Here is a 27,844-nt window from a genome sequence, read left to right on the forward strand (position 1 = left end):
CCTCACACCACCTAAAACCCATCCCCCGCCTGAAACTCCCTGCCCAATTCCACCGCCCGGTTATACGGATCGCTGCCCCTCAAGAAGGCATTGCGCAGCTCCGTCTTGGCCGCCTCTCTCGACGTCTCGATCAATGTCTCGTAGTCGACCGGCCAGGTCGCATTGCCGCCGGCCTCCATCTGCTTCCCGCTCATCTGCTGCAGCATGTCGACGTGCGCCTTCATCGCATTGTAGTCCTCGTACTCGGTCTCGCCACCGAAGCACACGCCGTAGAGGTCGCAGTAGCATACGTGCTCCTTGGGGCACAGCTGATGCACCCCAAGCCAGATATACTGGTAAAGATACTCCCACACCCGTCCGGACAGCCGGTCCTCCAGCGTCGTGTACATTAGCCACCGTCGGAAATGCGCGTACTGCGCTTTGGGGAGCATATGGATGCGCTCCCGTGACACCGCGAACTGCCCGCAGCATGGCTGCGACACCACTTCCGGCACCGTTTCGAACGGCAGGAGCTCCATCCACGCGTCGGCGAAAACGGCTTCTTCGGGAATTCCCCCGCTGTTGTTCTTGGCGATTGGGAAAAGATGGTTTGGGCAGCTTGGCCATCTGTGGCACCGGAGGTTGACGTATCCTTCATTCTTTGTTAGTTGAGCCCCATGGTTCGAGTCGGCGTTTTATGTACTTGCCCTCACGAATCACTTTCCGAAAGTTCAGATGCTTGAGGATTTCTGCCGAACTCATCTCAAGAAGCTCGTTATTGTGCCAGGCCACGAGATGCGAATGCATGAATATCGAAATGTCCGGTAAATTGTCGTAGAAGTCGACGATGAAAGTCAGGTACGCCATCACTTCATGGCCCTTGTTTGCTGGGAGAACGTATGGCTCCACCGGATTGTCCACCGTGTATATGGCCTTTTGCAGGAGTTGATCGTCTCCGAAAACGCCGTCGATCCATGAAATGTCTTCTTTGGTGGTGCGTGCAATCACCAAGGCCCGGCTGTACTTGTAGTCTACGGGTTGTGGCATGACAGTTTTGAATGACAGTTGTGATATTATGGCATAAGAAGCCTGATCATAGAACAATGATGAGTCAATGAGAAAGAAGCATTTAAAAATACGTCATTATGTACTTACCGACGACGTTGACGATGTCTTTGAGGCATCCAACGTTGACATTGTCTCTGGAGTATCTGATGTTGACAACGCCTCGGCCGCCGACGAATCCGGAAACGACTTTAGATTTGAGTCCCCATCTCCCGGCGAGATAGGTGTTTCCAACCGTAGTGTTGCAATATCTGTTACAATAGTAGCCTCTGTAGAGGTCGTTGTGACGAGGTTCGGAAGGTCGAGAATGTAATTCTGAGTGCTCGTGGTGACAGGTTCGATGGCAACACCCATCATGGTCTCAGTTACTGTAGCAGTATCATCAAGTATACCTGCTTCGATGAGCGACCCTAATTTGTCCTTGATGTAGTCGTAAGAATCCGTAGTCGTGCTATGAGCCGAAGACGTCGTTTTATTCGTTTCATGAGTTGGAATTATCAGGGAAAGTAGCTGCTCCAGGGGATTGTCTGAATGATCGTAATGGGCCAGACCCTCCTGGAGGTGACGAGTCCGCACATCTTTGTGGATGTTGTACGCAACGGTGAAGAGGAAAAGGATAGCAAAAGCTATAATGACGAGCTGCTTTCGGCGGTGTGTGACCATTCTGCAAAGGCCTCAGCCAGATGTCAAACGATATTCATGGAAAGATTCACGCAAAAAAGAGCGCATCTGACAAACAAAAGAGAGGGCATGGTGGTCGTTTGGGCCAATCTTCACAGGGGCTAGAGGGGGTGGAATGCAACGCGTCGCCACATGGTTGAAAGCAAGGTTAGTAACAACATCTGCAAGAGTTCAAGCCAGCCTGCTACTTGGCAGCGAAAGTCAGGAGAGAGCCAAGTCCTGATGGCAAACCAGGGATGTATTGCCGCTGTAATTCTTGTAGTAAGAGAATCGAGTACGTGTGCAGAACTAATTCATGCACCCGCAACGCGAGAAAGAGTTCTGCGTGTCAGTGAGAGCGGTCGTAGGTGTAAGTCACAGAATGGAAAGACTTGTAAAGGTGTGTTGTGGAAGTGCGGAGAGAAGGCACCTCCGACGCGCTCCAACATGACTCGCAACGTGCAGAAAGCTCAACTCCAAACCAAACAACGCGCCTGCCTCCACTCGCGCGCGCCCTGCCACCCATAGCTCTTGCAACAATGCTCGACATCAATGACTTCGCGGCGGTTTTCGCCTCAGATGCGAGCGGCGGTGACATTTACCCGCACCCTACCGTCAACGCCATCCGTGCAAATCGCCGCACCCTTGGCGGCACCCTCTTCTTCGACAGGTTGCTCGCCCAGCTGAACGTTAAAAGTAATTGACTGCACCCTCATTACCTACAACCCAGCAGCGTCGCTAACCCGACACACAGGCGGCTACCTCTACCCTCCCTCCAAGAATGCCGACCTGCGCGAGCTGCACGAGCGCATCACGACCTCTCCGATCGCCGACCATTACAAGCAATCGCTGCTCTTCTACCTTCTAAAAGACAGCAGTGGCGAGGGCTCCAGCCAGCCGGAAGACTTCGCCAAAAGCGTCTGCCTCCCGCAAAAGTACTGGGTCGTCATCAAAGGCCTCTGGCACATGGACCGCCTCCAATTCACCGTACGTCCTCCCCGCGCCTCTTCCCAGGGAAGACAAAAAGCCTACATATTTGACCTCCCCTCCTAACGCTCCAGACGCCGGGCCAGAACGCACTCGAGTCGCTGACGCACCCCTCCCTCCTCCCCACATTCCCGGAAGACGTGCTGCGCGTCCTGCTCGAGCACGCCGCAACAACCAACGACACCACCGACCACCCCCAGCGTCACCACAGCCACCACCAACAACAAAACGGCAGCACCGGCACTGGCACGCAGCACCTACCGCTGGCCTACTACAACGCCGTGCGGCCGCCCCTCAGCAGCGACCCGGAGCTGCAGCGCGCCTACTTCCGCTACCTGGCGGGCCTGTCGGTCACGCAGGCCTACTTCTTCGCGCGCGCGCAGCCGAGCCAGGACCAGCGCGCGTTGCTCGAGCTGCTGATCCAGGAGGCCATGGCGCCGGCGCTGCCCGAGGCGCGCAGCCGCCGCACCGAGGAGCTGGTCGACCTGCCGCTGACGGACGAGGAGGAGGGCTGGTTCGAGGGCTTCCTGCTCGAGGGCCAGGGCAGAGGGCTGCATGCGTCGCGCGACACCGTCATGGCGAGGCGGCTGGCCGTCGGGAAGTACCCGGATGCTGTGGATGTGGGCAAGGAGTTGAGTGGCAGAAGGTTCAATGACGTTACGTGGGACGGGGTCAAGGACATTCTGAGCGCTGGGCTGGGATCTAGGGCGGCAGAGGGCGTCTTCAAGATGGCTGAACTTTGATTCAGGCGCGTGATGGTGTAATACCCACGAACAAAAGCATAGCGAATGGCGCTGCGGCGTTGACGGGCAGGCATGACGGTTGAAGGATCGACGGATTTAACAACCCGCAATTACGTCAGGTTCAAAATTCAAGTTTCACGAGTGAACACAGCATCGGAGACAGCTCGAAATGTCTGAAAGGAGCGCGTTGCATTTCAGCAAACAAAACTCCTAATGGTCATTCCCTTATGTTAAAGGTTCTCATCCCGGCCGGCCCTTGAACACCGTGACATCATGACGTTCCTCCATTTTTTGCTCGGAAACCAGGATTCGCCCGAGCCTTTCAAAGAACCCACGACGCCCACTTTAGACTGAAATTGCCGACTTTTTTATTCGCCAATCCGGATATCGAATTTAGTTGGCCTTGGCGGTCTGCTGGGGAGTGATCTTCTTGCCATCCTTGTTGTACCTGATCCTGGGCGGGGGAGCGCGGTTGCGGCGGCCCTCGCGGGAACGGACACTGTTTCCGCGTCAGCAATGCATCAGGCAGAGGTGCAGCAGGGCAGCATGGACATACCGGACGATCTTGCCGTGGATAGCGCACGAGACGCAGTACTGGAGCTTGAGGTACATCTTGGGGACGGTGTACTCAGGGAAGACAGAGGCATCCGAGATATCACCTGTTTAAACATTGCGATGTCAGCATCGCGTTCCGCCAAGGTTCTTCTCAATCTCCTGCTCCAAATCCTCCAACGGAGCCGAGTGTGTGTATTATGGGGTGCGCGGTGGACGTACGGATGGCGGCGGACTCGACCATGTTGCGGATGGTGAATCTCTTGATCGCCTTGTCCTTGGGCGTGCAGCGCGAGCAGTTGCTGCAGCGGATGGGCTTGACGTGGCCGCGGCCCTTCTTGTTGCGGCCGCTGAGGGGCTGTTAGCAGGCGAGCGCGTAGGTGGCGAGGACGGGTGAATCGTACTTGGAAGCTCTCTTTTTGACCATTTTGACTGAACCTGCGCGCGCGTTAGGAGACTGGGATTGTGGGTGGTGAGAGGTGTGCACTTACGAGAATCTACTTGTTCCGGGGTAAGTAGTGTCGCGGTGTGGTCAGAAAGGATGTTTGTGCGCAGCCCGAAGTGCATCGCTTGCGCGGAGGAAACATTGGCCGGGCGCCGGGAAAATGTGGTGCCTCAGGCCACAACGCCCCCGGACCCCCTTGCCCAGAGCTCATGCTGCCGCGAATGTGCAGAAGTCCCTGGCTTCGGCTTCACCGCCCCACATCCCTGTCTTACGCGTGATCCCGCGGTCATCGATCTTGAGGTGTTATGATTTGTTGTCTGCGCAGGTGTGGCCTATCAAGCACCCTGCAACGCGTCTCGTCACATTGGTCTGCTCCGCTTTCGGCTCCGCACCGAGTATCTGCGCAGAAAATTTGACAGTCTTGTGGTATTGCGGGGCGTCGGGAGCTGCCAACCAGCAGAGGAAGCGCGGTCGAGAGGCGTCGCTGCCGGCCCAAAATCTTGCCCCAGCTGGAGCCCCCAACTCCCTGTCAGGACATCCTCGGACAACCCACCTGCCGGGCCACAACACGGCCCTTCTTCACACCACCGCAGCTCCATTCTTCTCTGCACACGGTGATACGCCCAGATGTCGACCACCGGTACCTACCGCGGTACCCCCAACAAGGGGAGGGGTGGCATCCCCTCCTACAACAGCCCGTCCGGCATCCCGCGTCCCTCTGACCATCAGAGCGAGGTGGGCGGCAGCTCGACGCTGAGTGCCAGCCGCGCGAAGCAGTCGAAACGCGATGAGGTATGCGAATGCCCCCGGCAACCCCGTCGCGGGGCATGCAGCAGTAGTCGCTGACGATGCGCCAGGCCATTCGCAAGAAAATCGAGAGCGATCTCAACAAGAAGAGGGCCCCGACCAGCCGCCTGCAGCGCGCGCGCAAGGCACCGCCGGGAACCGTTCTTGCCCTGAAGCCCAGCAATGCCCTCCAGATCAAGCCGCACACGACCGTCGCCGAGGCCGCGCAGCTCATGGCCGCGAAGCGTGAGGACTGCGTCCTGGTCACCGACGACGATGAGCGCATCGCCGGTATCTTCACCGCGAAGGATTTGGCTTTCAGGGTGGTGGGCGCGGGCATCAAGGCCAGGGACATCACCATTGCGGACATCATGACCAAGAACCCGCTTTGCGCGAAGACGGACACCAGCGCCACGGATGCTCTGGATCTCATGGTCAGGAAGGGGTTCCGCCATCTGCCCGTCATGGACGAGAACCACGATATCGCTGGTATTCTGGATATTACAAAGTGTTTCTACGAGGCGATGGAGAAGCTCGAGCGCGCGTACAGCTCTTCGAGAAAACTCTACGATGCACTGGAGGGTGTTCAGGCGGAACTCGGCTCAAGCCAGCCGCAGCAGGTCATTCAGTACGTTGAGGCTATCAGGACCAAGATGTCGGGCCCTACGCTGGAGTCGGTTCTGACTGGTCTTCCGCCTGTCACGGTTTCCGTCCGGACGTCCGTCAAGGAGGCTGCGCTGGCGATGAAGGAGAACCATACGACCGCCGTCCTGGTGCAAGATCAGGGCTCCATTACTGGTATCTTCACTAGCAAGGATGTGGTGCTCCGTGTCATTGCTGCTGGCCTTGACCCAGGTACCTGCAGCGTGGTCCGTGTCATGACGCCCCACCCCGACTTCGCTCCCATAGATATGAGCATCCAGGCTGCTCTGCGTAAGATGCACGGTAAGTACTTGGTCTCTGGCGGCGAAGGCTGCAGTTGCTGAACGACTCCCAGATGGCCATTACCTCAACTTGCCCGTGATGAGCGACGCGGGCGAGATCGTTGGCATGGTTGATGTGCTCAAGTTGACGTATGCCACGTTGGATCAGGTAAGTTCAGTCAGCAGGGCTGAAATAAAGTGTTTCGGATCTAACGCTAGCCAGATCAACACCATGTCCACTGGAGACAGTGAGGGTCCCGCATGGAACAAGTTCTGGCTCTCCCTCGACCACGAGTCCGAGTCCATGGTCTCCGGTGAAGGCGGTAGCCACCACCCCCGCACGGAACTCTCACGATCACACGTGATGTCTCCCGGCCTGGACCGCCACGGCGGAGGTCTGGATCGCGTAGAGAGCGTCATGCCCAATGATTCTGCTTCGCACGTTGGCATGGAGACTCCGGAGCACTCTGCCGTTGCTACTTCGCCCGCTATGCCATTGGAGGACATGCCCTTCGCCTTCAAGTTCAAGGCCCCTAGCGGACGGACCCACCGTTTCCAGGCGGTTCCCTCCGCCGGTCTCGGCGCATTTGTTGCTCAGGTGACTGACAAGCTGGGTGCTGACATTGAAGCTGTTGGCGGCACTCCCACTTTTGAAGATGGCCACCTGAGCAACTCTGGCTTTGCCCTCAGCTATCTGGACAATGAGGGCGATAGCGTCTCTATCACTACTAACCACGATCTTCTCGAGGCTGTCAGCCTTGCTAACATGCACCACACCGAGAAGGTCGACCTCTTCGTACACCACCCCGAGCACTCCCCTCTCCCAAGCACCGTGGCTCCTCAGGGTGTGCCCGCAATATCCACTCCCGAGCCGTCGGTCCGGGAGCGCAAGAAGCACGCCTCCGACGATGAAGAGAGTGACGAGGAGGTCGAGCGCCGTAGGAAGCGGAAGTCGCAACCCGAGCCTCCGGCGCAGGTCATCTCAGGCGTTCCCAATGAGCTACTTCTGCCCGGTGCCATTGTCACGTTGGCCGTGGTCATTGTCGGTGTCTTCGCTCTTGGCCGCGCCTCCAGCCGGTAGAAACAGCTGCCAATGCTCTTTGCATAATTTCACTCTCCTCTTGGCCATTATCTGAAACATTTGCGCAGTGTGTTTCCCTTTCGCAGGGGTGTGTCTGTAGCAGGAGTAACAACCCCTTTTTGGTTTTCATTTTCCAGTGGCGATACCACGGGTGGGATTTAGCTTCACTTGCGTAGACTGTCGGTCGCTCTCTCTTTTTCATTAGGCCTTGTGTTTTTAACGGCGCGCTGTACCGACGGGTATTATTCGTAGCGTATGCCTATTTATTGGTTGGGGGTTGGTGTGGTAGGTGGAGGAGGATTAGTCCGGGGCGGGAAGGGAACGGCAGGGAAGGTGCTCAAGGGGAATACTATGAAATAATCTCGATCATCCTGGATGCTGCTTGGAAGCTTTACGTGTGATGATTATGGTCCTGGTTGACGTGAGTAGTTAATATGCTCTGTATGATTATCTTTTGAGAAGTGTCATAACCGCAGTGCCATGCCCCATGGGGGAGCTGGAGAACACATGGACGTGCAAATAATCTTGAGATTGCGTAAACATGTTTGGACATGAAACTCCTTGGACGACGTTTCTCGCACTGGGCTCATAGCCTCAAACTTATGTCTATCCGTGCTTTTATTGAACCGGAGAAGTCGGTGACGCCTGCCCACTGGCACAGTATTCGTAATTGCTGATCATATAACTCCGTAGCAGCATTGCGAAATGAGCGATACCACAATCATTTTCATCCCATTCTCAGTCTTTGCCAAATAGCAATAGATTCCGAGAATAGAAGAGTAAGGTGAAGTAAGCGCAGACAATCAGAAACTGATCTTGGTCATCGCGAGCTTGTCCAGATCAGCTACACATTTTTGACGGGAAAAGCGCAGGCAGATCATGGAACTGCAGAGCGGTTCTTGATTGGGCAACAGGCGACGAGCTAGCGCGAGGAATCAGGGTCTCTTGGCATTGAAAGAATGTTGGGGTGTCACGGTGCAGCAAAATCTTGCAGCAAGCTTACGATCTCCTGTCAGGGTGGCTGGCGGTAGGATCGTTGCCGCGGAAGCGCGGAAGGTTGCCCTTGCCTCGCAACGACATGTTCGTGCTACGTGGTGGGGTTGAGGGTTGGGACATGGACCGAGACGCGTGCGGACCAGCGGCTTCGCCAGAGCCGCCATCACTGAAAGCCGATGATCGCGGACGTGGCACACATGGCCTCGGCTTGTCCAAGGTGTGGTCGGCGATTGCTCTGGCCTGAAACAGGTGCGCGAGTACACGCCCGCTCGAGCAGCAGGGGGGTGGCCGGTGAGTCACGGGCGTCGCGTTGGGCGCCTTCCGCTCTGCAAAACGCGCGCTGGACGTGTCGCAGCGACGCAGCTGCCTCCTACGTAAGCAACCTAGCGTTTTCCTTGCACGTGACCGCTGTGTGTTTTGGCGGGCGTCAGCGCTGGCAAGGAAAATATACGGTCCTACACTCGCTCGCTAGGTCTCGCCCCGCCAAAGTTTCTCGAGAGGGCCCGGCTTCGACGACCACAACAACCACCCCACCAACAAGGCCACAAGCCTACTCTCCGCAATCCCGACTGAGAGCTGACACGGCGACCCACCGACACCCTTGCCGTCGCCTGTAGCTCTCGCCTGCTTTGCGCGCCGCCGCCGCGCACTTCTTTTCAGCAGCCTCCCCTCGATAGGCAGAACCTTCTGCCACTCGTCCACCCCCCAGAGCCGCAGCAACCATGTCAATCCTCCCGCCGGACGTACACCAGGCCCTGGCTGCGCTCCTTCAAGGGTTGCAGTCGGCCGATAACTTGGCCCGGTCGAATGCCGAGGAGCAGCTCAATGCGGAATGGGTCGTCGCAAGGCCGGACGTGCTGTTGGTCGGTTTGGTTGAGAACATCCAGCTGTCTGAGGACCCCTCGGTACGTGCGGTCGGGCTCCGCTTGCCTGCGGCTGCTGACCTCTTGACAGACGCGTTCCTTTGCCAGCGTGCTTTTCCGGCGCATAGCTACGAGGAGTCGCAAGGACCCCACGACGGACCAGACCAAGGAACTTTTTCTCACCCTGCCCCAGCCCCAGCGCAACGTCATTCGGGAGAAGCTTCTCCAGAGTCTCGAGGGCGAGCAGAATCCCCAGGTCAGGAACAAGGTCGGCGACGCCATTGCGGAAATCGCTCGGCAGTACACCGAGGAGGGTACAGATCCCACCCAGGGCTTTAGCATCGCGGAACCCACAGTTAACGGAGGTTATATCATAGGCGAGCCTTGGCCTGAGCTCTTGGGTGGCCTCTTCAAGGCCAGCCAGTCGGCAGAGCCCGGGCAGCGCGAAAGTGCTTTCCGCATATTTGCAACCACTCCCGGCATAATCGAGAAGCAGCACGAGGACACCGTGCTCGGCGCCTTCACAAATGGCTTTAAAGATGACAACATCATGGTACTGTACAACACTGCACTTTCCTATTCCTTTCGAGGCCCATCCCTTGCTCGTGGAGGTTGCGCAGGCTCTCCACGTGCTTGGATTGGGCCCTTTCGATGCGACTTGATACATGTAGATGCTACTGACAGGGCCGTCGCAGGCTAACGGCAATCAGGTCCGCATCGCGGCCATGGAGGCGTTCGCTTCGTTCTTCCGCTCCATCAACAAGAAGAGCCAGCAGAAGTACTACCCGCTCATTGCCGAAATTCTCAACATCCTCCCGCCGATCAAGGAAGCTGGCGACTCCGATCAGCTCTCCAAGGCCCTAGTTTCCCTTATCGATCTCGCCGAGATTGCCCCCAAGATGTTTAAGCCTGTTTTCAACGCCCTAGTCAACTTCAGTATCACTGTGATTCAGGACAAGGAGCTCGATGATCAAGCACGCCAGAATGCCCTCGAGCTGATGGCCACTTTCGCGGATTGTAGCCCGCAGATGTGCAGAAAAGATACAAACTACACCCCGGACATGGTTACTCAGTGTCTATCCTTGATGACCGACGTCGGCGTCGATGACGATGATGCCGCGGAGTGGAATGCTTCGGAAGATGTGAGTGAAGCTCGAATTTGTACTACCCCATTAGCTGACCCCAGCAGCTTGACATTGACGAGAGCGATCAAAACCACGTCGCTGGTGAGCAATGCATGGACCGTCTCGCAAACAAGCTCGGCGGTGGAGCAATCCTTCCTCCCACTTTCAACTGGTTGCCACGCATGATGACTTCTTCGGCATGGCGTGACAGGCACGCCGCCCTCATGGCTATCTCGGCCATTTCCGAGGGCTGTAGGGAGATGATGGTCGGTGAGCTCGATAAGGTCTTGGACCTCGTCGTTCCCGCCCTTCAGGACCAGCATCCCCGTGTTCGTTGGGCCGGCTGCAATGCTCTTGGCCAAATGAGCACCGATTTCGCTGGTACCATGCAGGAGAAGTACCACCAGGTTGTCCTTCAAAACATCATTCCGGTTCTTCAATCCGCCGAGCCCCGCGTCCAGGCTCACGCCGCTGCTGCTTTAGTCAACTTCTGTGAGGAAGCGGAGAAGGATGTCCTCGAGCCCTACCTGGACACCCTCCTGACCAACCTGCTCCAGCTCCTCCAGAGCCCCAAGCGCTTCGTCCAGGAACAGGCACTCTCTACCATCGCTACCGTCGCCGATTCTGCGGAGGTCGCCTTCTCCAAGTACTACGATACTCTGATGCCGCTTCTGTTCAACGTCCTAAGGGAAGAGCAGTCGAAGGAGTACAGGTTGCTGAGAGCGAAGGCCATGGAGTGCGCAACGCTCATCGCGTTGGCTGTGGGCAAGGAGAAGATGGGTCAGGATGCTATCGCCCTTGTCAATCTTCTGGGCACGATTCAGCAAGGAATCACCGATTCGGACGATCCTCAGGCCTCCTACCTCCTGCACTGCTGGGGTCGCATGTGCCGTGTCCTGGGTCAGGACTTCCTTCCGTACCTCCCGGCTGTCATTCCTCCTCTTACCGAGCTTGCTGGTGCTAAGGCCGACATCCAGCTCCTGGATGACGAAGAGCAGGTTGCCCAGGTTGAGCAGGAGGAGGGCTGGGAGCTGGTTCCTCTCAAGGGCAAGGTCATTGGCATCAAGACCAGCACTCTGGATGACAAGCACATGGCCATTGAGCTCATCGTCATCTACGCCCAGGTTCTGGAGGGTGCCTTCGAGCCCTATGTCAATGAGATCATGGACAAGATTGCCATCCCCGGCCTTGCCTTCTTCTTCCATGACCCCGTCAGAGTCGCATCTGCCAAGTGTGTGCCACAGCTGCTCAACTCTTACAAGAAGGCTCACGGCGAGCAATCTCCTCAGCTTGGCCAGCTCTGGGCCAGGACAGTCGAGAAGGTTCTCGAGGTTCTCAGCACTGAGCCCGCCATTGACACCCTTGCCGAGATGTACCAGTGCTTCTACGAGTGTGTTGAAATTCTTGGTAAGAACTGTTTGACAGACCAGCACATGGCTGCTTTCATCGATGCTGCTAAGTCTGTTCTTGAGGAATACAAGGAGCGTGTCAAGGCCCGTCTGGAGGAACAGGCTGATAACGACGAGGGCGAGGAGCTCTCTGAGGAGGTCGCCTTCGCCATCGAGGACGACCAGACTCTCCTTTCCGACATGAACAAGGCTTTCCACGTCATCTTCCAGATGATGGGCCCGGCATTCCTGCCCCACTGGGAGCGCCTCCTGGAGTTCTACACCAACTTCGTCACCAATCCTGACCCGACGCAGAGACAATGGGCCATCTGCATTTTCGACGATGTCCTGGAATTCTGTGGTCCTCAATCCTGGAACTACAACCAATACATCATTAACCCGATCGTCAATGGCATGCGCGACGACGTTGCTGCGAACAGGCAAGCCGCCGTGTATGGTGTTGGTGTCGCAGCGCAGAAGGGCGGCGAGCCATGGTCGGACTTCGCCAACAACTGCCTCCCCATCCTTTTCGAGGTCATCAGCCGGCCGAGAGCCCGCGAGGATGATGACGTTTTCGCAACCGAGAACGCATGCGCGAGCATAGCGAAGATTCTGCACTACAACAGCACCAAGGTTGCCAACGTGCAGGATGTCGTCAACGCCTGGGTAGACACTCTTCCCATTGCCAACGATGAGGAGGCTGCGCCTTATGCGTACGCTTTCCTTGCGCAGCTCATCGACCAGTAAGTATTTTCTGCATTGGTTATTGATCTGCATTCTAATGTCTCTTCACAGGAGCAACCCAGCCGTTCTAGCCAAGGCTCCCCAATGCTTCACCCACGTCGCCATGGCGCTCGAGGCCGAGACCCTCCAAGGTAACATCGCCAGCCAGGTCGTCCGCGCAACGAAGCAGCTGGTTCAAACCGCCGGCTTGGACGCCAACCAGCTGCTCCTCAGCTTGACCCCGGAGGCACAGCAAACCGTCCGTGCGTACTTTGGTTAAACGAAGACGGAGGGAAACGAAGTCATTACGAGAAAGTAATAATGTACGGAATGAGGAAATGGGGCATTTTGTGATTTTTTGATGACGAACAGCCGGGACGGCGGCGACGGCGGAGGGCGGGGTGGGGGTGGGGTGATCAATGAATAGCTTTGGCTAGGGACACCGAGTGATATTTCTATCCTTCCGCCGGCATTGTTGTCTTTTACGCTTTCCTTTTTCCTTTTTTACTCTCTTATCCTGTAGACCTGCAAAGGAAAGGTGGGGGCTGGGGGCGGCTGGCCAGCTTTCGAAGGGTGGTTATCACTTTTGGTTGGTGGTGGCGACGATGAGTGACGGTGACGGTGGTGAAAGGTGGGGAGGAATTGATTGCATATGATATCCAAAGGAATTAAGAGACAAAGGAAGACCCAAAACTGAAATGACTGGGAGGGCATGATGTATGTACGGTGGGGTGTGGGGATTGCCTACACCCTGCTCTGCCTTGTCCTTGTCTTGCGCTGCCCCTGCCCTGCTTGCTTTACCTTCCCCGTCGGCCCGTCTAGCCGTCTGCTTGCTTCACTCGACGACGTTTTGTGGATATGCATGGTTTGTGCTGGTTTTGAAGCAACTTTATCCCCTCCTACAGATAGTTGGCTCTGTTGGCCTTGGGGGGTAGGACGGGATGAGGAAGAGTGAGAACGTGTAGATGGCATGAAGGAGGCCTGGCTTTCGAATGACTGGGCTGAGGACGGAAGGGCGCGAGCAAAAGCGAGCGCTTTTATTTACTGTAAATGGTTGGGAATGAAATTATATAATACTTTTGTTCGATTTGGGTGTAGGTTCTTGATGTAAGCGATTGCTTAGAGGAAAATAACTACACTTCTTCTCTCCGTATATGAAGAATGCTTATGCCTGTTATCTGGTTTCGTTTTCTTTAAAAGGTATTTCTGTGAAATGGGTGAAGTGGGTTTTGGTATCTTCAGGTTCTGGTTTTTATCTCCTTTGAAGATTTAAGTGTGCATAGACAATTATAGATTAGCTCTTAAAAGTGACCGATGAGTAGTGGAGGCTATGTATGCGTTTTGTTCGGGGTGAAACTGCGTAGCTTTCTATACTTCAATAGACGATTACCATAATGTTGTTTTAAGTATGCTCATCATAAGACTTCATGATTATACTTGATCCACAAAAACTATGCAAACTTGGTCTCGAATAATTCTACACAGCAGTAGGCTAATGATATCTGCACATCACCACCCATCTTCATTCTGATCGTTATACATACAACGGAGAACTCGTCTCCGTCGACCGGAAAAGGGCATGAGGGTGACGGCCCAAGCAATAATGGCCAGCTACCTCTGGCATGAAGCCGATCCAGATCATCTACTACGTACAATGGTCGTATGTTTAATACCGTTATTTCCCGTGAAGCTCTCGTCGTTCATCACAATACAAGCAGCAGAAAGATTTCTTCAGTCGTCTCGCTTCTTGGCGCTCTGCTCCGCGGCGGCGTCTCCCTTGCCGGCTTGCGCAGACTCGGCCCCGCCGTTGGGCTCTTCAGGCGCCCAGTCGTCCTCGGCGTTCTCGTCCCAGTTGTCCAGCTCCTCCTCGACGGTCATGGCCGGGTCGCGGACGACGCCGGATTCCTGGCCACCGCCGGCTTCGCCATCGTCGCCGCCGTCGCGCATGTTCTCGCCCAGCTCGACGTCGACGTCGTCGCCGGGGACGGCCTGGTAATGCTTGTTGCGGCGCTTGCGCTCGAGCATGCGCTTGTGGTACCAGCTACTGAGCAGCACGGCGGCGACGGAGCCGACGATGTTGGCTAGGATGTCGAAGGGGTCGAAATTGCGGTCATTCTGCGCGAACGGACGAATTAGGCTATGGCGTGCTCTCGCGGGGGAGGGAGTGGACACGTACGGGGAGCAGGCCTTGGATGATTTCGGACCCGATGCCGAGGCCCAACGTGCAGATGAACAACGTCATCTGGATGAGGCGACGGCGGTTTGTTTCTACGATCCAGTAGAAGCATAGCTGGGCCGGGCCCGCGGTTAGCAGGACACGCTGGAGCGCGGGGGAGCAACGTACGGTCAACAGGAAAAAAGTGACGCAGTGCAGGACCTTGTCACTCTGCTTGTACTGCGGCAGCTGCGAGCGGCCGAATCCGGCAGCGGACGCAAGCAGGCATATTACCACGAAGGCGCCTGGCGGAGGGTCAGCGGCTGGGGAGCTTGTCGTAGCGTGCGGAGCGGGAGCGGGACAGCAGCGAGCTGCCGGCGGTAGAGGTATCGTGGCCGGTCGAGCTTACCTGCGGGGGCTTTGCGGATGCGCATGGCGGGCGAGAGCGGTGGCAGCTGGGCGGGCGTGAGGGAACTATCGCGCGGTGACCATGCCGGGGCTGCGAGGGCGTGAGGTCGGGGTGCTGTGCAAGCGGTGCAGCAAACAGACAAGCTCGCGGTGCATGAGCTCTCTCTCCGCGCGGGCGGCGATCGGCCGGGGCGGGGCACGTGACGCGGTTAGAGCCAGATGCAGACAGAGGGAGCGCGAAGGCCGCCGCGGCAGACAGAGCGCAACACGCCCGGTCAACCTCAAGCCAGTCCGCCAGGCCCTTTCATCACCCCATCCCGCCCTGCCATCGCTTTTTCATCGTGCGCGCCCGCCCTCCATCTCCCCAGGCCCCGCCGCGCCTCTCATGCGCACTGGTTCGACGCTGCAGCGCGCGTTGACCGTGGAACAGGGGACAGTCGCTCGCTGAGGTGGCCGTCGCTCGGAGCGCGTGCCAAGCTCGCGGATGGTGATCCCGCCATGGCCCTCCACCAACGCTCATCCATGCGACACTCCAGCTATGGCGCCCATCGCCCCGGCTCCAGCACCCCGAGCGCTGCAAAGGTCCACCGCCTCAGCATGAACTCCGAAGACCCCTCCTCCCAGCCCGCGGGCCCCGTGCCCCACGACGATGCCGACATCACCCTGGCCGACGACGACCCCAGACATCAAGAGTTCAGGGAGCGCTTCGAGAAGACCGAGGCGCGCATCGCCGCGCTCCTGTCCGGCTCTTTCGACCTGCCCGCCTTCACCGGACACGCCGATGACGATGCTTCTGCCAACACCGCGTCGGCTGACCGCGCCGAGCCCCAGTCGCAACCCGCGCCGGCGCCCAAGAAGCCCGCCCGAACAATTGATGAGGATGATTATGGCGACGATGACGACGACGACGACGCCGACGAGCCCTTGCAGGCCGAGTCGCCGCTGCAGACCAAAAGCGCCGCTGCTACCAATTCCTCCAGCTCCCTTCTGAAAGTACCTTCTTCCCTTCCCGCGAAGCCCTCCATCGACCGCGCCCCTTCCGCCTCCTCTGCCGATCAATCCAAGAATGCCGAAGACGTGCGCAAAGAGCTCAACGAGCAGAAAAAGGCCGCCGAGGATGCTGCGCGCCGTTCATTCCACACACTTTTCTACACGCTCGAGACGGACCGCGATGCCATGTTGGAGCAGCAGAAGTTGGACGAGCTGGACCGTCAGGTTGAGACGGAGATGTCTGGCCAGTCTGCCCAACCCGCGAACAGTTCTGCCGTCGCCAGCGCAAACCAGCAGGGCTCTCTGAGCAGCGCCAACCTGGGTTCGTCGAGCTTGACGTTCAAACACCTGATTTCTCGTATCGATGCGAAGCGCAATCTGGTCAAAGCGTCCGACGCACAGCTGCGCAGTTTGATGAGCGATGTGCGCAAGAACCGGAGTAAATGGGCTAGCGAGGACAAAGTCGGCCAGGAAGAGCTCTACGAGGCCGCAGAGAAGGTTCTCATGGAGCTCAAGGCCATGACGGAACACGCCGCCCCTTTCCTGCAGCGCGTCAACAAGCGCGACGCACCGGACTACTACCAGGTCATCAAGCAGCCCATGGACATCGGCACCATGATTAAGAAGCTAAAGTCACTCCAATACCGGTCTAAGAAGGAATTCGTCGACGACCTCAATCTCATTTGGTCCAACTGCCTCAAGTACAACGCCGACCCCTCACACTTCTTGCGCAAGAAAGCGCTTTACATGAAGAAGGAGACGGATAAGCTGGTTCCCCTCATTCCCGACATTGTTGTGCGCGAACGCGCCGAGGTGGAGGCGGAGGAGAGGCGCATGCAGAGCATCGATGCGGACCTCGAAGGTGTTGAGGACAGCGATGATGGTGAGTTCCGAGATACCATGCCCTCTTTCATTGCGCCTACTAATCATATTCAGAACCCATCATGGCTTCGAGAGGACGCAAAGCACCCAGTAAAGGCAACAAAGGATCTTCCGCGGTCAGAAAGGCTCCTTCAGCAGGCACTGAAGGCACACCGGGCGCGGAGACCAAGCCAATGCCCGGCTCCGCAAGTATTCCTAGAACAGAATTTTTACGTGCAGATTCGGAGATGGATGGCCAAAACGGCTTTCAAACACCACCTCCACCTGGTACTCTTACTCCACTTGGCACCAATGGCATGCCCGGAACCGCAAGCCAGGCCGATGCTTCGGATCTTGATGCAGGGAGCTCTGTCATTGGTGCTGCGCCGACCGAAGATGCGGATTTGGATGATGTGGAATATAAGACGTGGAAACAAGTGACGAAGAAAGACAGAGCTATGATCGCTGCAGAACGACACCGTCTTTTCCGGAACGACCATCTCAACGTTGAAGAGCCTGCTCTGATCCGTACAAAAGCTGGTATGCGGCGCTGGTTGCGCCAGCACAAACAGGCTGTTCACGGAGATGTCCCTGAGGATGAGGGTGAAGTAGTTGATGGGAAGGACGGTGTGCAGGGAGCATCGGGCGAAACCCTCGCCGAAGGCATTGAAGGAGAAGAGGAACGCCAAGTCCCGGATTATTACGACACTCTATCCGTTATGCCAGAAGTGAACGAAAGATTAAAATGGGCTGAAGACTCGGAAGGCCAGGTCATTCAGCAAGGTGAAGAGTTTATGCGCATGGTACCTAAGGGCTACTTCCAGTCGCCGAAGAGCAATCTGGCGACGAAGATGGAGGCAAATATGAAGCAGATGCAAGACACCCGCAAGATCTGCGCAAAGATCGGCATCGTCAAGCAGATGCAGCTGCAGTCACAGGTAAGCTTTGCATTTTGGGCCTGTTGAAGTAAACGTGCTCACTTCACCAGACATATCAAAACCAGTTCCAAAAGTACGATCCTCAGCCTTTCGAGGAAGTGGATGTGGGACCTGTAGTTGTATCCGATGACGGTGCCGTCATGTCTCAATGGACGTGTAGAGCCGCCCTTCAACGCAGTGTTGCAAAGGTGTTTTACCATGCCGGATTTGAGGAGTTCCAGCCCGCTGCATTGGATGCAGTTACCGACCTGACAAGCAACTTCTTCACTCAAATTGTTAAGACATTCAACGTATACCGCGAAGCACCCAAAGTCCGGTCTGAAACTGGCCTTCCTATGTGGAAGCCTCGTTTCACCAGCGAAGAAACCATTCTGCACGCTCTGCGCCAGAACGGAGTCGACCTGGAGGCACTGGATTCGTACGTCAAGGAGGACGTTGATAGACTGGGATCCAAGTTGGGCGTCATGCACGAGCGCATGAAGGCCCACCTGAGCGAGCTTCTGGTAAGATTATGCTGCCAAGCTCAGTATGAGCGCAAAGCTAACATTAGTGTAGCGTCCTGCACTGGATGCCAATGCTGGAGTCGATGGGGCCGGAGCTTTCAACGATGGGAGCGAACAATTCTCCTCGGGAGATTTTGCCGACGAAATCGGAGAAGATTTCTTCGGATTCAGGGAGCTGGGTTTGGACAAGGAATTGGCGTCGTTCACGGTGCCTTTTCATCTGCTCCAGAACAGGATCCACAACGCTTACCAAACGCAGAACGCAAGGTTTGTGCAAAACTACAAGACCAGGCTTAGACTTTGTTTGCTGACCGAATCATCGCAGTACCACCTCAACGGCTGGAAACTTGTGGGAGAATCCTGCGCCATGGGAACCCGTTACGATCCACACCATCCGAAACCAGATTGGCCTTGTCCAAGGGTACTTCCTTGAAAAGCTGCACGCCAACAGCGACCAGCAGCTCATCGAAGACGAAGACCTGCCTGCGAAACAGCGTTTCCCGAAACCACGTCTTCCGCCCACGGGCAAGATTTCCAGCCCGCGCAAGCGCCCGCTCCGCGAGCAACAGCAGATGGCCAAGAAGAAGCGCAAGCTCGTCGAGGAGAACAATGGATCCGGGAACACGCAAGAATCGTCGCAGCAGCAATCGTCGCAGGGTGGTGCCAACGGTACTTCAGCAGCAGCTGGTTCAGGTGCGGTCAAGGGTATTGCCAAGCCGGTTGGGAAGCTCAAGCTCGAAGCACCGTCGAGCAAGGAGAACGTGGCGGAGCCGGAGAAGGACGACGCTAACGGAGTTGTTGGGATGATGAGTCCGGAGAGCATTAATGGCGCGGGATGAATCGGGGAAGGAGAAGAAATGGGCTGCTCTCTTGCTTGACTCTTGTCATCCCCCTTCTTCTTTTTTTCTCCCCTTTCCTCTCTCTCCCCAAGAGATTTGAAGATTTCTCTCTCCATGTTAGTTCTTTGAAAGCATGGCCCCCAATTTTGCCAATGTTCATATCTCTTCCCATCCCAACTCTTACTTCGTCATTACTCTTGTTTTTTTGCCCCTACTGCTTTTTATTCTCGATACTCCTTTCTGTTTTTTATTCTCTTCTTCTCCTTCCCTCTTCATCGCAGCTCTCTCTCCTCGATGGTTCCGTCGATCCGGGCCACAGACTTGAAATTTGGCCGCCGACCTGGATGGGGATCTCGGAAGTACGAGGGAGAAGCTTGCATGCACATTTTTTGCATAGGGAGGGAAAGGGACTGCCTTCCTTGGCGGGTGGGGTGGGGTAATTCTGGTCATAACAGGTGTGTGCGTTGTGTGGTGGTAGGATCTTCATTGATGAGGCGTCGGGTTAGGCGGGGTGGGTGGGCGGTTACCTTTTTTTTTTTTTTTGGGTTGGTTGTACAGATGAATATTTCCGAGAGAGCTCGTGTTTTTTACTTCCCCTTGAAATGGGTTTATGTCTTGTTGCGTTATTGGGTGCTGTTTTTTTCTCCCTTCTCTTTCTTTCCCCCTCTGCTTGAGAGCTCTGCTGGTGGAAAGACCTGCTTTTTTGGTTTCGATTATTTCGTCGTTTAGTCGGTCGGCTGGAGGGAAGGAATGAAGGAAGATGAATGATTTGTGGAGCGGGAGGGAGAGAGGAAGAAGCAAGCCGGCGGCCGGAGGCGGGAGAGAGAGAGGAAAGAGAGAGAAAAAGGAAAAAGCAAGCAAGCATCGGGAGGCGGGACAGCGCCTGCACTTTTGTTGTTTTTGAAAATACACATGTCAGTAGTGGTTGCTTTTCGTCGTCGTTGTCGTTGTCGTCGTCCCTTGTATGGCTGGTTGGTCTCTTCTTCTGGTCCTTTTTCTGTCTGCTGCTGCTGCTTTTCCGAGAGATACCCGCGGGCGTATATATATGGATTCGATACATACGTAAAGATGAATAGGAAAAAATCTAAAAGAAAGTTAAATATCGTCAACCGGGCTTGTGGCGTGTGAGCGGTTTGTGTGTGCGTGCATGTGTGGGCAATGCGTGGCGATGTGCCGTCTGCGTGTGTCCTGCCGTCGTGGAGCTGTTGTAGCTTGGACGATGTGGTGTGTGACATTCGCTCGCGCGGCATTCGTTGGGCGACGTATCGTACGGGCTCGAATTCGATTTCCTGCGGGGCGCGAGGCGAGGTCTGCTCAGGTGAGAGTGAGAGGGGGGGAAGGAGGAGGGAGGCGCCGGAGGGACTCGGGGTGGTAATATAATGGAGAGCGAGACAGAAAGCCAAAAAGCACGAGCGCCGGCGGCGGTCTGTCGGGGCCTCAAGGTACCCACCCACACACACACAGACGCTGGGCGCTCCGAATCTCCGCCGGTCATTACCGTCATGCGTGGCGCCTTTTTTTTCCCTTTCCGCTGGCAAAGCGAGGCAAGGAAAAAAAAAAAAGTCTGATCATGCCGTGCGCCGAAAATCAGGCCGCCGGGTCGTCGCCGCCAGCAAGCCAGCCAGCCAGGATGACGATGATTGAATGAGGGGACGGAGGAAGAAGAAGAAGCAACAGTGCGGTCGGGTCGGCACAACAACCTAAGACGGGTGGATGCTGATAAGTGTCTTTGCAGAGTTTTTCTTCGTTCTTTCTTTCGGATAGAGTTTTACTTGCTTGGGACTACTGTCTCGTGTTAGCTTGTCAGGTGGCGAGGTCCTGTTTTTCTTTCACTTCTTTTGCTGGGCCTGGTTGGAGAAATGAATGGTTGGCAGATCTGGGGTAAAGGGGCGTTTTGGGCAGCGCCACCACGAGACGTATACGATCAGCATGCGTTTCATTCACCCGGGACGAGGAGGGAGGAAGCGAAGACGAGGGCCTTTCGTCCAGATGGTGCGTATTGTCTACTTTAAGCGTTGCTGGTTAGCCGTGTTGTGCGGCAGCGACGAAGGGAAGCATGCGGCTGCCGGGACGCGCGCGGCCGGGGGCGGGCAGACGCGCCGCGGCGGATCCTCAGCCAGACAGCCCGTTTTCGCTCGGACGATATATATGCTGTGTAATGACCTCTGTCTTGGGGACGACGCCAAACGCAGGGGGGATGGATCATGCTGCAGGTGGGTGTGCCCGGGTCGGGCTTGACGTCATCTATCGTGCTCGCCGCCCAATGTCCGCCACTCTCCCTCCTCCTTCTCTTACGTCCGCCTCACCACTCACCACTCCGCATCTTCCGACGGCCTGGTTACAGCAACGACTTTCTTTTTTCTTCCTCCCGGTCTGTGAGTGGGGCTGGGTGGAGGCCGGCCGTTGCCAGGGTCCAGGTGGGTGGTTGCCTGAGCTTCCGGACGCTCGCAGACATCCAAGAAGTAACCGCCGAAAAGAGGTCCGTCGATTCTCAGCGACATTTCCAGGCGTTTGGTTGTTTTAGCTCGCCAGCTGGGAGCTTCTTACGTGGCTGCGAGCATCGCTCACAGACTGTACCTCACGAGTGATGTTATAGCCGGCTCGCCTTCACGGGGACACGTAGCGCTATTTGTGCCTCAACATCCTATCCCTTCATGCGCACCGCTTGTTGGCGGGAGAGCAGCGTTCCGGTACGTTCCGGTAAACGACGACGAGGCCAGCAGCGAACCACTTCACGAGCCAGCGCGGCGGGCTGCATATGCATCATGCTAGCGGGTGATTACCGCAGCCCCGTCGTCTCTCTCAAGCTGTTGTCCGCGTGATGGGATGTGGGATGGCATCTGTTCATTGGACCCTGATTGCGTCACTGAGCGAGCGACACGGCAGGCAGATCCGGGACGCCTTCTTCCTTCCTGCAGTGCGCGCTGCTGCAAGTCGTTCCCCGTCAGGCTGCTTCTCTACTACAACAGCCGCAGAGACCTGCCTGTCGCCGGCGAGAGACGAGCAGGCCTCGCAGTCGCAGCAGTTTTTCGAAGCGATCGCTCTCTTCTATCTTTTCTTCTCTCGTCATGTGGGTGGTTGTGGGTTGGCAGCAGCTCCACGGCTCTTGTTGTGTGTGCAGATCGCTTGGCCCGGCCGCGACCCCCGCATCGAGGCAAGCGGCGCGTCCAATGCAGCAGCGACAAAAGCCAAGATGGGACAAGGAAAGCCACTCCCGCCCTTTGCCCCGTGGATCGACCGCGGCGCCCAGACGTCATCGTGGTCGATGATGCTTATGCCGCTCCTTCTTCTTCCCCTTCCCGACCGTCGGAAGTTGATGAGGTGATACGCGTGCGATCCTGAGTGCTGATAAGGTTGCAGGGCCCGGCTCCGCGCAAAGTGTTATGGCAACTTATTTGGTACCTGGTGCTGTATCGCGCAACGGAGCAACGCGCTTTGTCATTATCAATGTTGATCTCGTCGGTTTTTGCGGGGATCGCTGCCCTTCTTCGCTGCGAGCGCTACAGGCGGCGTTCAGGTCCGTCGCAAACGCCGGCAATGGGTGATCGGTGGCCGCCGAGTAACTACTACTGCCGTTATCAGAACTTCAGGCGACCGGTTACGTAGTCGGACGTGGGCCTCGTGATGATGGGCCTGCTTGTAGGATTGGACGATGCGGCCATGGGGAAGAGCAGCAGAGTGCGGGCGCTAGGGTAGTGGTTGGCTTTACTTCTACGGCACCGCCGCCTCTGACGCCAGAGCCGCTCCTTCCCTTTACCACCCCTCCTCGTGTCGCATTTGACCTCTTCCTCCCCGCTTCGAACCCATTGACCGACCGCCCGACGCGTCGCCGGTTTTCCAACCTTGACTTTGTATTTCAATTGCCCGCGCCGTCGCATAGTCACTATATTATACCTCAGTGTTCACCAAAAGCTCTGCCTGGTCCAGCTGTTTTCGCGCCGTTATTCCCTGCACAGACGCGCGGGCGCGGACCTCGACGTCACCTAATTCACGGATAGATACCTTGTGCACTCGGGGACGAACCGAAGAACGACAAGAACGAAACAGCCGGGTCGGCACTGTTGTCTCTCACATCTATATACACTTCAGCCAGCAACATGTCAACCACCAATCGCCCGAGCACCGCCAGCGCCGGCGAGGCGGAAAAACAGTCACCACCGCGCGACCCGTCGTACGAAAGCGACAACCTGCGGCAGTCATCTACCAGGGACGTCGAGAAGGGCGCAGACCCGACGGTTCCTGCTTATGATGGCGAGACGAAGAGGCGGCGGCGCTCGTCGGCGTCGGTGATGGTGGGGAGGAGCGATCCGTTTGGAGACGAGACGGATGCGGAGATCAAGTACAGGACGATGTCGTGGTGGCATGCTTCGATGAGTAAGTGTCCGACTGGATGTTTTTCTAGCCCGTTTTGGCGTGCCGAGGGAGCTTCGGGAGGGTGTTTGAGAAAGTGTTTGTGCTGATTGTCTGTTTTGCGTTTAAGTTATGATCGCGGAGACCATTTCTCTGGGTATCCTCAGTTTACCGTCTGTGTTGGCAGCGATTGGCATTGTTCCGGGGGTTATTTTGATTGCCGGACTTGGTATCCTGGCGACGTACACCGGGTACACGATTCACCAGTTCAAGATGGCGTATCCGCACGGTAAGGCACAGTTCTCCCGGTTCTGGCCGCGCGGATGGAGCGGAGCTGATTTGAGACAGTGCACAATATGGCGGATGTCGGCGAGGTTTTGTTTTCCTCCTGGGGTCCGACTGCCGCTGCGATTGGTCGTGAAAGTGAGTGCACATTTCCTGGTTACGAAACAATTGCATGCTAACACTTTTACGTGTAGCGCTGGGAGCAGCGCAGACTATCTTCTTGATTTTCAGCATGGGCAGCCATATTTTGACCTTTACCATCGCAATGAATGCCATCACCGAGCATGTAACCTGTACCCTGGTCTGGGGCGCAGTCGGCTTGGTTGTGCTATGGTTCTGCACGCTCCCACGGACGCTGAAGAAGGTGTCATACCTCTCCATTGCCTGTAAGAAACTGCCACACCCTAGGAGCACCAACAACCTTTAACTGACTCTCCCGCCTTCCCAGCCTTCATCTCCATCGGAGCCGCCGTCATTATCACCATGGCCGGCGTCGGCGCAGCACCGCCGGACCCGCACGTCGATGCGACGATCAAGACATCGCTAGCATCCGCCTTCCTCTCCACCACCAACATCGTCTTCGCGTATGCCGGGCACGTCGCCTTCTTCACCTTCATCTCGGAGCTCAAGGACCCGCGCGAGTTCCCCAAGGCGCTGTTCACGCTGCAGGCGGCCGACACGAGCATGTACATCATCGTCGCCATCGTCGTGTACCGCTACTCGGGGCCCGACGTCGCCAGCCCGGCGCTCGGCAGCACCGGCAACGTCGTCAAGCGCGTCGCGTACGGCATCGCGCTGCCGACCATCGTCATCGCCGGCGTCATCTACGGGCACGTCGCGGCCAAGTACATCTACGTACGCGCGTTCAAGGGCTCGCGCCACATGCACAGCCGCACCTGGCTCGGCTTCGGCGGCTGGGCCGCCATTACCCTGGTGATCTGGGTCATCGCGTGGGTCATTGCCGAGAGCATCCCCAACTTTAACACGCTGCTCGGCTTGATTAGTAGTATTTTTGCTAGTTGGTTTACGTACGGCCTCAGCGGGATTTTCTGGCTGTTCATCAATTGGGACGGGAGCGGGAAGAAGGGGATGGCTGGGTGGTTTGCCGGCGGCAAGAAGAGCGCGCTGGCGGTGTTGAATCTGGTGATTGTGGCGATTGGCGCGGCGGTGATGGGGTTGGGGCTGTATGCGTCCGGTAAGGCGATTCACGAGGAGAGCGGGAGCGGGAGTTGGTCGTGTGCGGATAATTCGAGTGGGGAGTGATGGAGACGAGATGACACTTGGAGCGTATCGTCTCTTCAGTGCGTAATGGCCTCGCAAAGTATTATTAGCGTTAATGAATATGACGGCTGGTGAATTGATTCTGAAGCTACGCAACCTAAGGAGTGGAATCCGTGAGAAGCTGCTTGACACGTGGCCATGAGTTCAAAGATCTGCGCTCGGAAATGAGAAGATGTGGCCGGGATGACAGCCCGCGGAAACGAAGGCATTGGCGTTTGAAACAAAGCTTCGTACCGTGTCAGAGCTGAGTTCGATGGGCTGCTGTTCGATTCGAACCGTTGGAATAGCCACTGAACAAATGCGCAGTGGATGGTAGTGCGCCGGGGTTGATGCGGTGAGGGGCGGAGCGACAGGGGCGGTGTTTGCAGTGTTTGCTGGGGTCGGAGGAAAAAGTGCCGTTGCGCGCGGGCTTGGAGAGCGCGTTTTGGAAAGCCATCGTTGCGTGCCCCTCGGAGCTAGCTACTCCTCCAAATTCCAACCACCGCCCCGCCGCGAGCCCTCCTCTCCCGAAACCCGCGTCTTCGGTCCCCCTCACGCCCGTCACTCGCCCCGCAGAGCTCCCCGGAGCCCCACCGTAGTCATGTCGTTCGGCGGCCAGACGCCCACCATCGTGGTGCTGAGAGAGGGCACGTAGAACCCAGAAGAACCCCCACCGACCGAGCTGCCTTTGCTGACGGAGACGTGCGTACAGGCACCGACCAGTCACAGGGCCGCGGTCAGATAATATCCAACATCAACGCCTGTCTCGCCGTGCAGGAAACCATCAAGAGCACCCTCGGACCCTACGGCGGCGACCTGCTGCTCGTCGACGAGAATGGCAGGCAGACGATCACCAACGACGGTGCCACCGTCATGAAGGTGCGTCCGCTGTCCCTACCGGCCCTGCCCAAGCGCCTATGCTAATGCTGCGGCCCCCGATAAACAGCTGCTCGACATTGTGCACCCCGCCGCCCGCATCCTGACCGACATTGCCCGCTCCCAGGACGCCGAGGTGGGCGACGGCACCACCTCCGTCGTTGTCCTGGCCGGTGAGGTGCTCAAGGAGATCAAGGATTTCGTTGAGCAGGGTGTGAGCAGCCAGACCATCATCAAGGGTCTGCGCCGCGCCTCCCAGATGGCCGTCAACAAGATCAAGGAGATCGCCGTCAACACCACCGAGGCCAACCAGCGCGACACTCTGCAGAAGCTGGCCGCCACCGCCATGAGCAGCAAGCTCATCCACCGCAACGCCGATTTCTTCACCAAGTGTAAGTGGGGCGGCGTGCTGGGACAAAGATGCGTGGATGCTAACAGGTCATAGTGGTTGTCGACGCCGTGCTCACCCTTGACCAGGACGACCTCAACGAGAACCTCATTGGCATGAAGAAGGTTACTGGTGGTGCCCTGCAGGACTCCCTTTTCGTCAACGGTGTCGCCTTCAAGAAGACCTTCTCCTACGCCGGTTTCGAGCAGCAGCCCAAGTCTTTCAAGGACCCCAAGATTGTCTGCCTGAACGTCGAACTGGAGCTGAAGGCCGAGAAGGACAATGCCGAGGTTCGGGTGGAGCAGGTTTCGGAATACCAGGCTATTGTCGACGCTGAGTGGCAGATCATCTTCAACAAGATGGAGGCCCTTCACAAGACCGGCGCCAAGATTGTGCTGAGCAAGCTGCCCATTGGCGACTTGGCAACACAGTACGTCCCAGCCATGCTATGTAACTTACGGAGCTGACATTTGCCAGATACTTTGCCGACCGCGACATCTTCTGCGCTGGCCGTGTCGCCGCGGGCGATATGGAGCGTGTGTGCAAGGCCACCGGTGCGTCGATCCAGTCGACGTGCTCTGATATCCGGGAGGAGTACCTTGGTACCTGCGAGAAGTTCAATGAGAGGCAGATTGGTAACGAGCGCTTCAACTTCTTTGAGGGCTGCCCTGCCGCCAAGACTTGCACGCTGGTGCTCCGTGGTGGTGCGGAGCAGTTCATTGCTGAGGTCGAGCGTTCGCTGCACGACGCCATCATGATCGTCAAGCGCGCGATCAAGCACCAGAGCATTGTTGCTGGTGGTGGTGCTTGCGAGATGGAAGTCTCTGCGTACCTGCACGCTTTCGCCGACAAGAATGTGCCCCACAAGCAGCAGGGCATCATCAAGGCCTTCGCCAAGGCTCTCGAGGTCGTCCCGCGCCAGCTCTGCGACAACGCTGGATTCGATGCTACCGACATCCTCAACCGCCTGCGCGTCGAGCACCGCAAGGGCAATATCTGGGCCGGTGTCGACTTCATCAACGAGGGCATCGCCGACAACATGGAGCACTTCGTTTGGGAGCCCGCCCTGGTCAAGGTCAACGCCATTCAGGCCGCCATCGAGGCCGCCTGCCTGATCCTTAGCGTCGACGAGACCATCAAGAACCAAGAATCCCAACAGCCCCAGGCCCCACAGCGGGGCCTGCCTCCGGGCGCCGCCCAAAGGGCGCTCCGTGGTCGTGGCCGGGGCATGCCGAGGCGGTAAACTGAATTGAAATTCAATACTTTAACGAGGGAAAAGTTTTTGAGTGCGAGGGGAAAGGGCTTCAAGTTTTGGGTTAGGGCTGGCTAGAGACGACGTTGTCAATGTATCAAATCACGACTTAGCGAAGTTTAAGTGGGCTGGATGATTACAGGACAGATGGGGAAGAGGAAGGAGAAGACGAGAAATCTAAAAAGAAAGACGACAAGAAGATGTAATATACAAAAGGGTGATATCAGCTGATCCTGCAGCCTTTTCTCCTCTGCATATCGACGATGACGCATCGTGTTGTCTATTCTACCGTGATGGTGTTGCAGGAGGTTACATCTTTTTTATATTTTAATTTGTGTTGAGGTGAGCTCATGGTCCCTATGCTTTGGCGCCGAAGTCCGCTAACTCGTTGGAGTAAATTAGTGTGCTGTATGGCCTTGGACGT

At 56.7% G+C, this 27,844-nt stretch overlaps 8 protein-coding genes across 8 annotated transcripts; 5 read left to right on the forward strand and 3 right to left on the reverse strand.

The window, feature by feature from the left end:
• Window positions 1-11: 11 nt before the first annotated feature.
• On the reverse strand, window positions 12-1,707 carry SLS55_004382 (uncharacterized protein; the record flags this gene model as incomplete). The annotated part of the gene is made up of 3 exons (XM_066775840.1): window positions 12-558; window positions 683-1,010; window positions 1,437-1,707. The coding sequence occupies 3 exons, from the start codon at window positions 1,705-1,707 to the stop codon at window positions 12-14; spliced, it is 1,146 nt and encodes a 381-aa protein (XP_066633721.1).
• Window positions 1,708-2,243: 536 nt separating this feature from the next.
• On the forward strand, window positions 2,244-3,434 carry SLS55_004383 (uncharacterized protein; the record flags this gene model as incomplete). The annotated part of the gene is made up of 3 exons (XM_066775841.1): window positions 2,244-2,400; window positions 2,459-2,691; window positions 2,766-3,434. 3 exons carry the CDS (start codon window positions 2,244-2,246, stop codon window positions 3,432-3,434), a joined length of 1,059 nt encoding a protein of 352 aa, XP_066633722.1.
• Window positions 3,435-3,827: 393 nt separating this feature from the next.
• On the reverse strand, window positions 3,828-4,413 carry RPS26A (40S ribosomal protein eS26; the record flags this gene model as incomplete). Its single annotated transcript, XM_066775842.1, has 4 exons — window positions 3,828-3,933; window positions 3,991-4,093; window positions 4,209-4,336; window positions 4,391-4,413. The coding sequence occupies 4 exons, from the start codon at window positions 4,411-4,413 to the stop codon at window positions 3,828-3,830; spliced, it is 360 nt and encodes a 119-aa protein (XP_066633723.1).
• Window positions 4,414-5,058: 645 nt separating this feature from the next.
• On the forward strand, window positions 5,059-7,221 carry SLS55_004385 (uncharacterized protein; the record flags this gene model as incomplete). The annotated part of the gene is made up of 4 exons (XM_066775843.1): window positions 5,059-5,223; window positions 5,289-6,162; window positions 6,215-6,309; window positions 6,364-7,221. The coding sequence occupies 4 exons, from the start codon at window positions 5,059-5,061 to the stop codon at window positions 7,219-7,221; spliced, it is 1,992 nt and encodes a 663-aa protein (XP_066633724.1).
• Window positions 7,222-8,939: 1,718 nt separating this feature from the next.
• On the forward strand, window positions 8,940-12,595 carry PSE1 (importin subunit beta-3; the record flags this gene model as incomplete). The annotated part of the gene is made up of 5 exons (XM_066775844.1): window positions 8,940-9,122; window positions 9,172-9,633; window positions 9,776-10,222; window positions 10,270-12,335; window positions 12,388-12,595. The coding sequence occupies 5 exons, from the start codon at window positions 8,940-8,942 to the stop codon at window positions 12,593-12,595; spliced, it is 3,366 nt and encodes a 1,121-aa protein (XP_066633725.1).
• A 1,451-nt stretch (window positions 12,596-14,046) lies between these two features.
• On the reverse strand, window positions 14,047-14,904 carry SLS55_004387 (uncharacterized protein; the record flags this gene model as incomplete). Its single annotated transcript, XM_066775845.1, has 4 exons — window positions 14,047-14,430; window positions 14,492-14,605; window positions 14,660-14,775; window positions 14,880-14,904. The coding sequence occupies 4 exons, from the start codon at window positions 14,902-14,904 to the stop codon at window positions 14,047-14,049; spliced, it is 639 nt and encodes a 212-aa protein (XP_066633726.1).
• A 472-nt stretch (window positions 14,905-15,376) lies between these two features.
• On the forward strand, window positions 15,377-19,009 carry SPT7 (Transcriptional activator spt7; the record flags this gene model as incomplete). Its single annotated transcript, XM_066775846.1, has 5 exons — window positions 15,377-16,751; window positions 16,805-17,667; window positions 17,718-18,170; window positions 18,223-18,437; window positions 18,496-19,009. 5 exons carry the CDS (start codon window positions 15,377-15,379, stop codon window positions 19,007-19,009), a joined length of 3,420 nt encoding a protein of 1,139 aa, XP_066633727.1.
• Window positions 19,010-23,379: 4,370 nt separating this feature from the next.
• On the forward strand, window positions 23,380-27,411 carry CCT7 (T-complex protein 1 subunit eta; the record flags this gene model as incomplete). The annotated part of the gene is made up of 7 exons (XM_066775847.1): window positions 23,380-23,383; window positions 23,839-24,030; window positions 24,093-24,872; window positions 25,617-25,783; window positions 25,851-26,172; window positions 26,226-26,598; window positions 26,646-27,411. 7 exons carry the CDS (start codon window positions 23,380-23,382, stop codon window positions 27,409-27,411), a joined length of 2,604 nt encoding a protein of 867 aa, XP_066633728.1.
• Window positions 27,412-27,844: the final 433 nt, after the last annotated feature.

The sequence above is a fragment of the Diplodia seriata genome (genome assembly GCF_021436955.1).
Source record: "Diplodia seriata strain FDS-637 chromosome Unknown scaffold_4, whole genome shotgun sequence".
NCBI lineage: Eukaryota > Fungi > Ascomycota > Dothideomycetes > Botryosphaeriales > Botryosphaeriaceae > Diplodia > Diplodia seriata.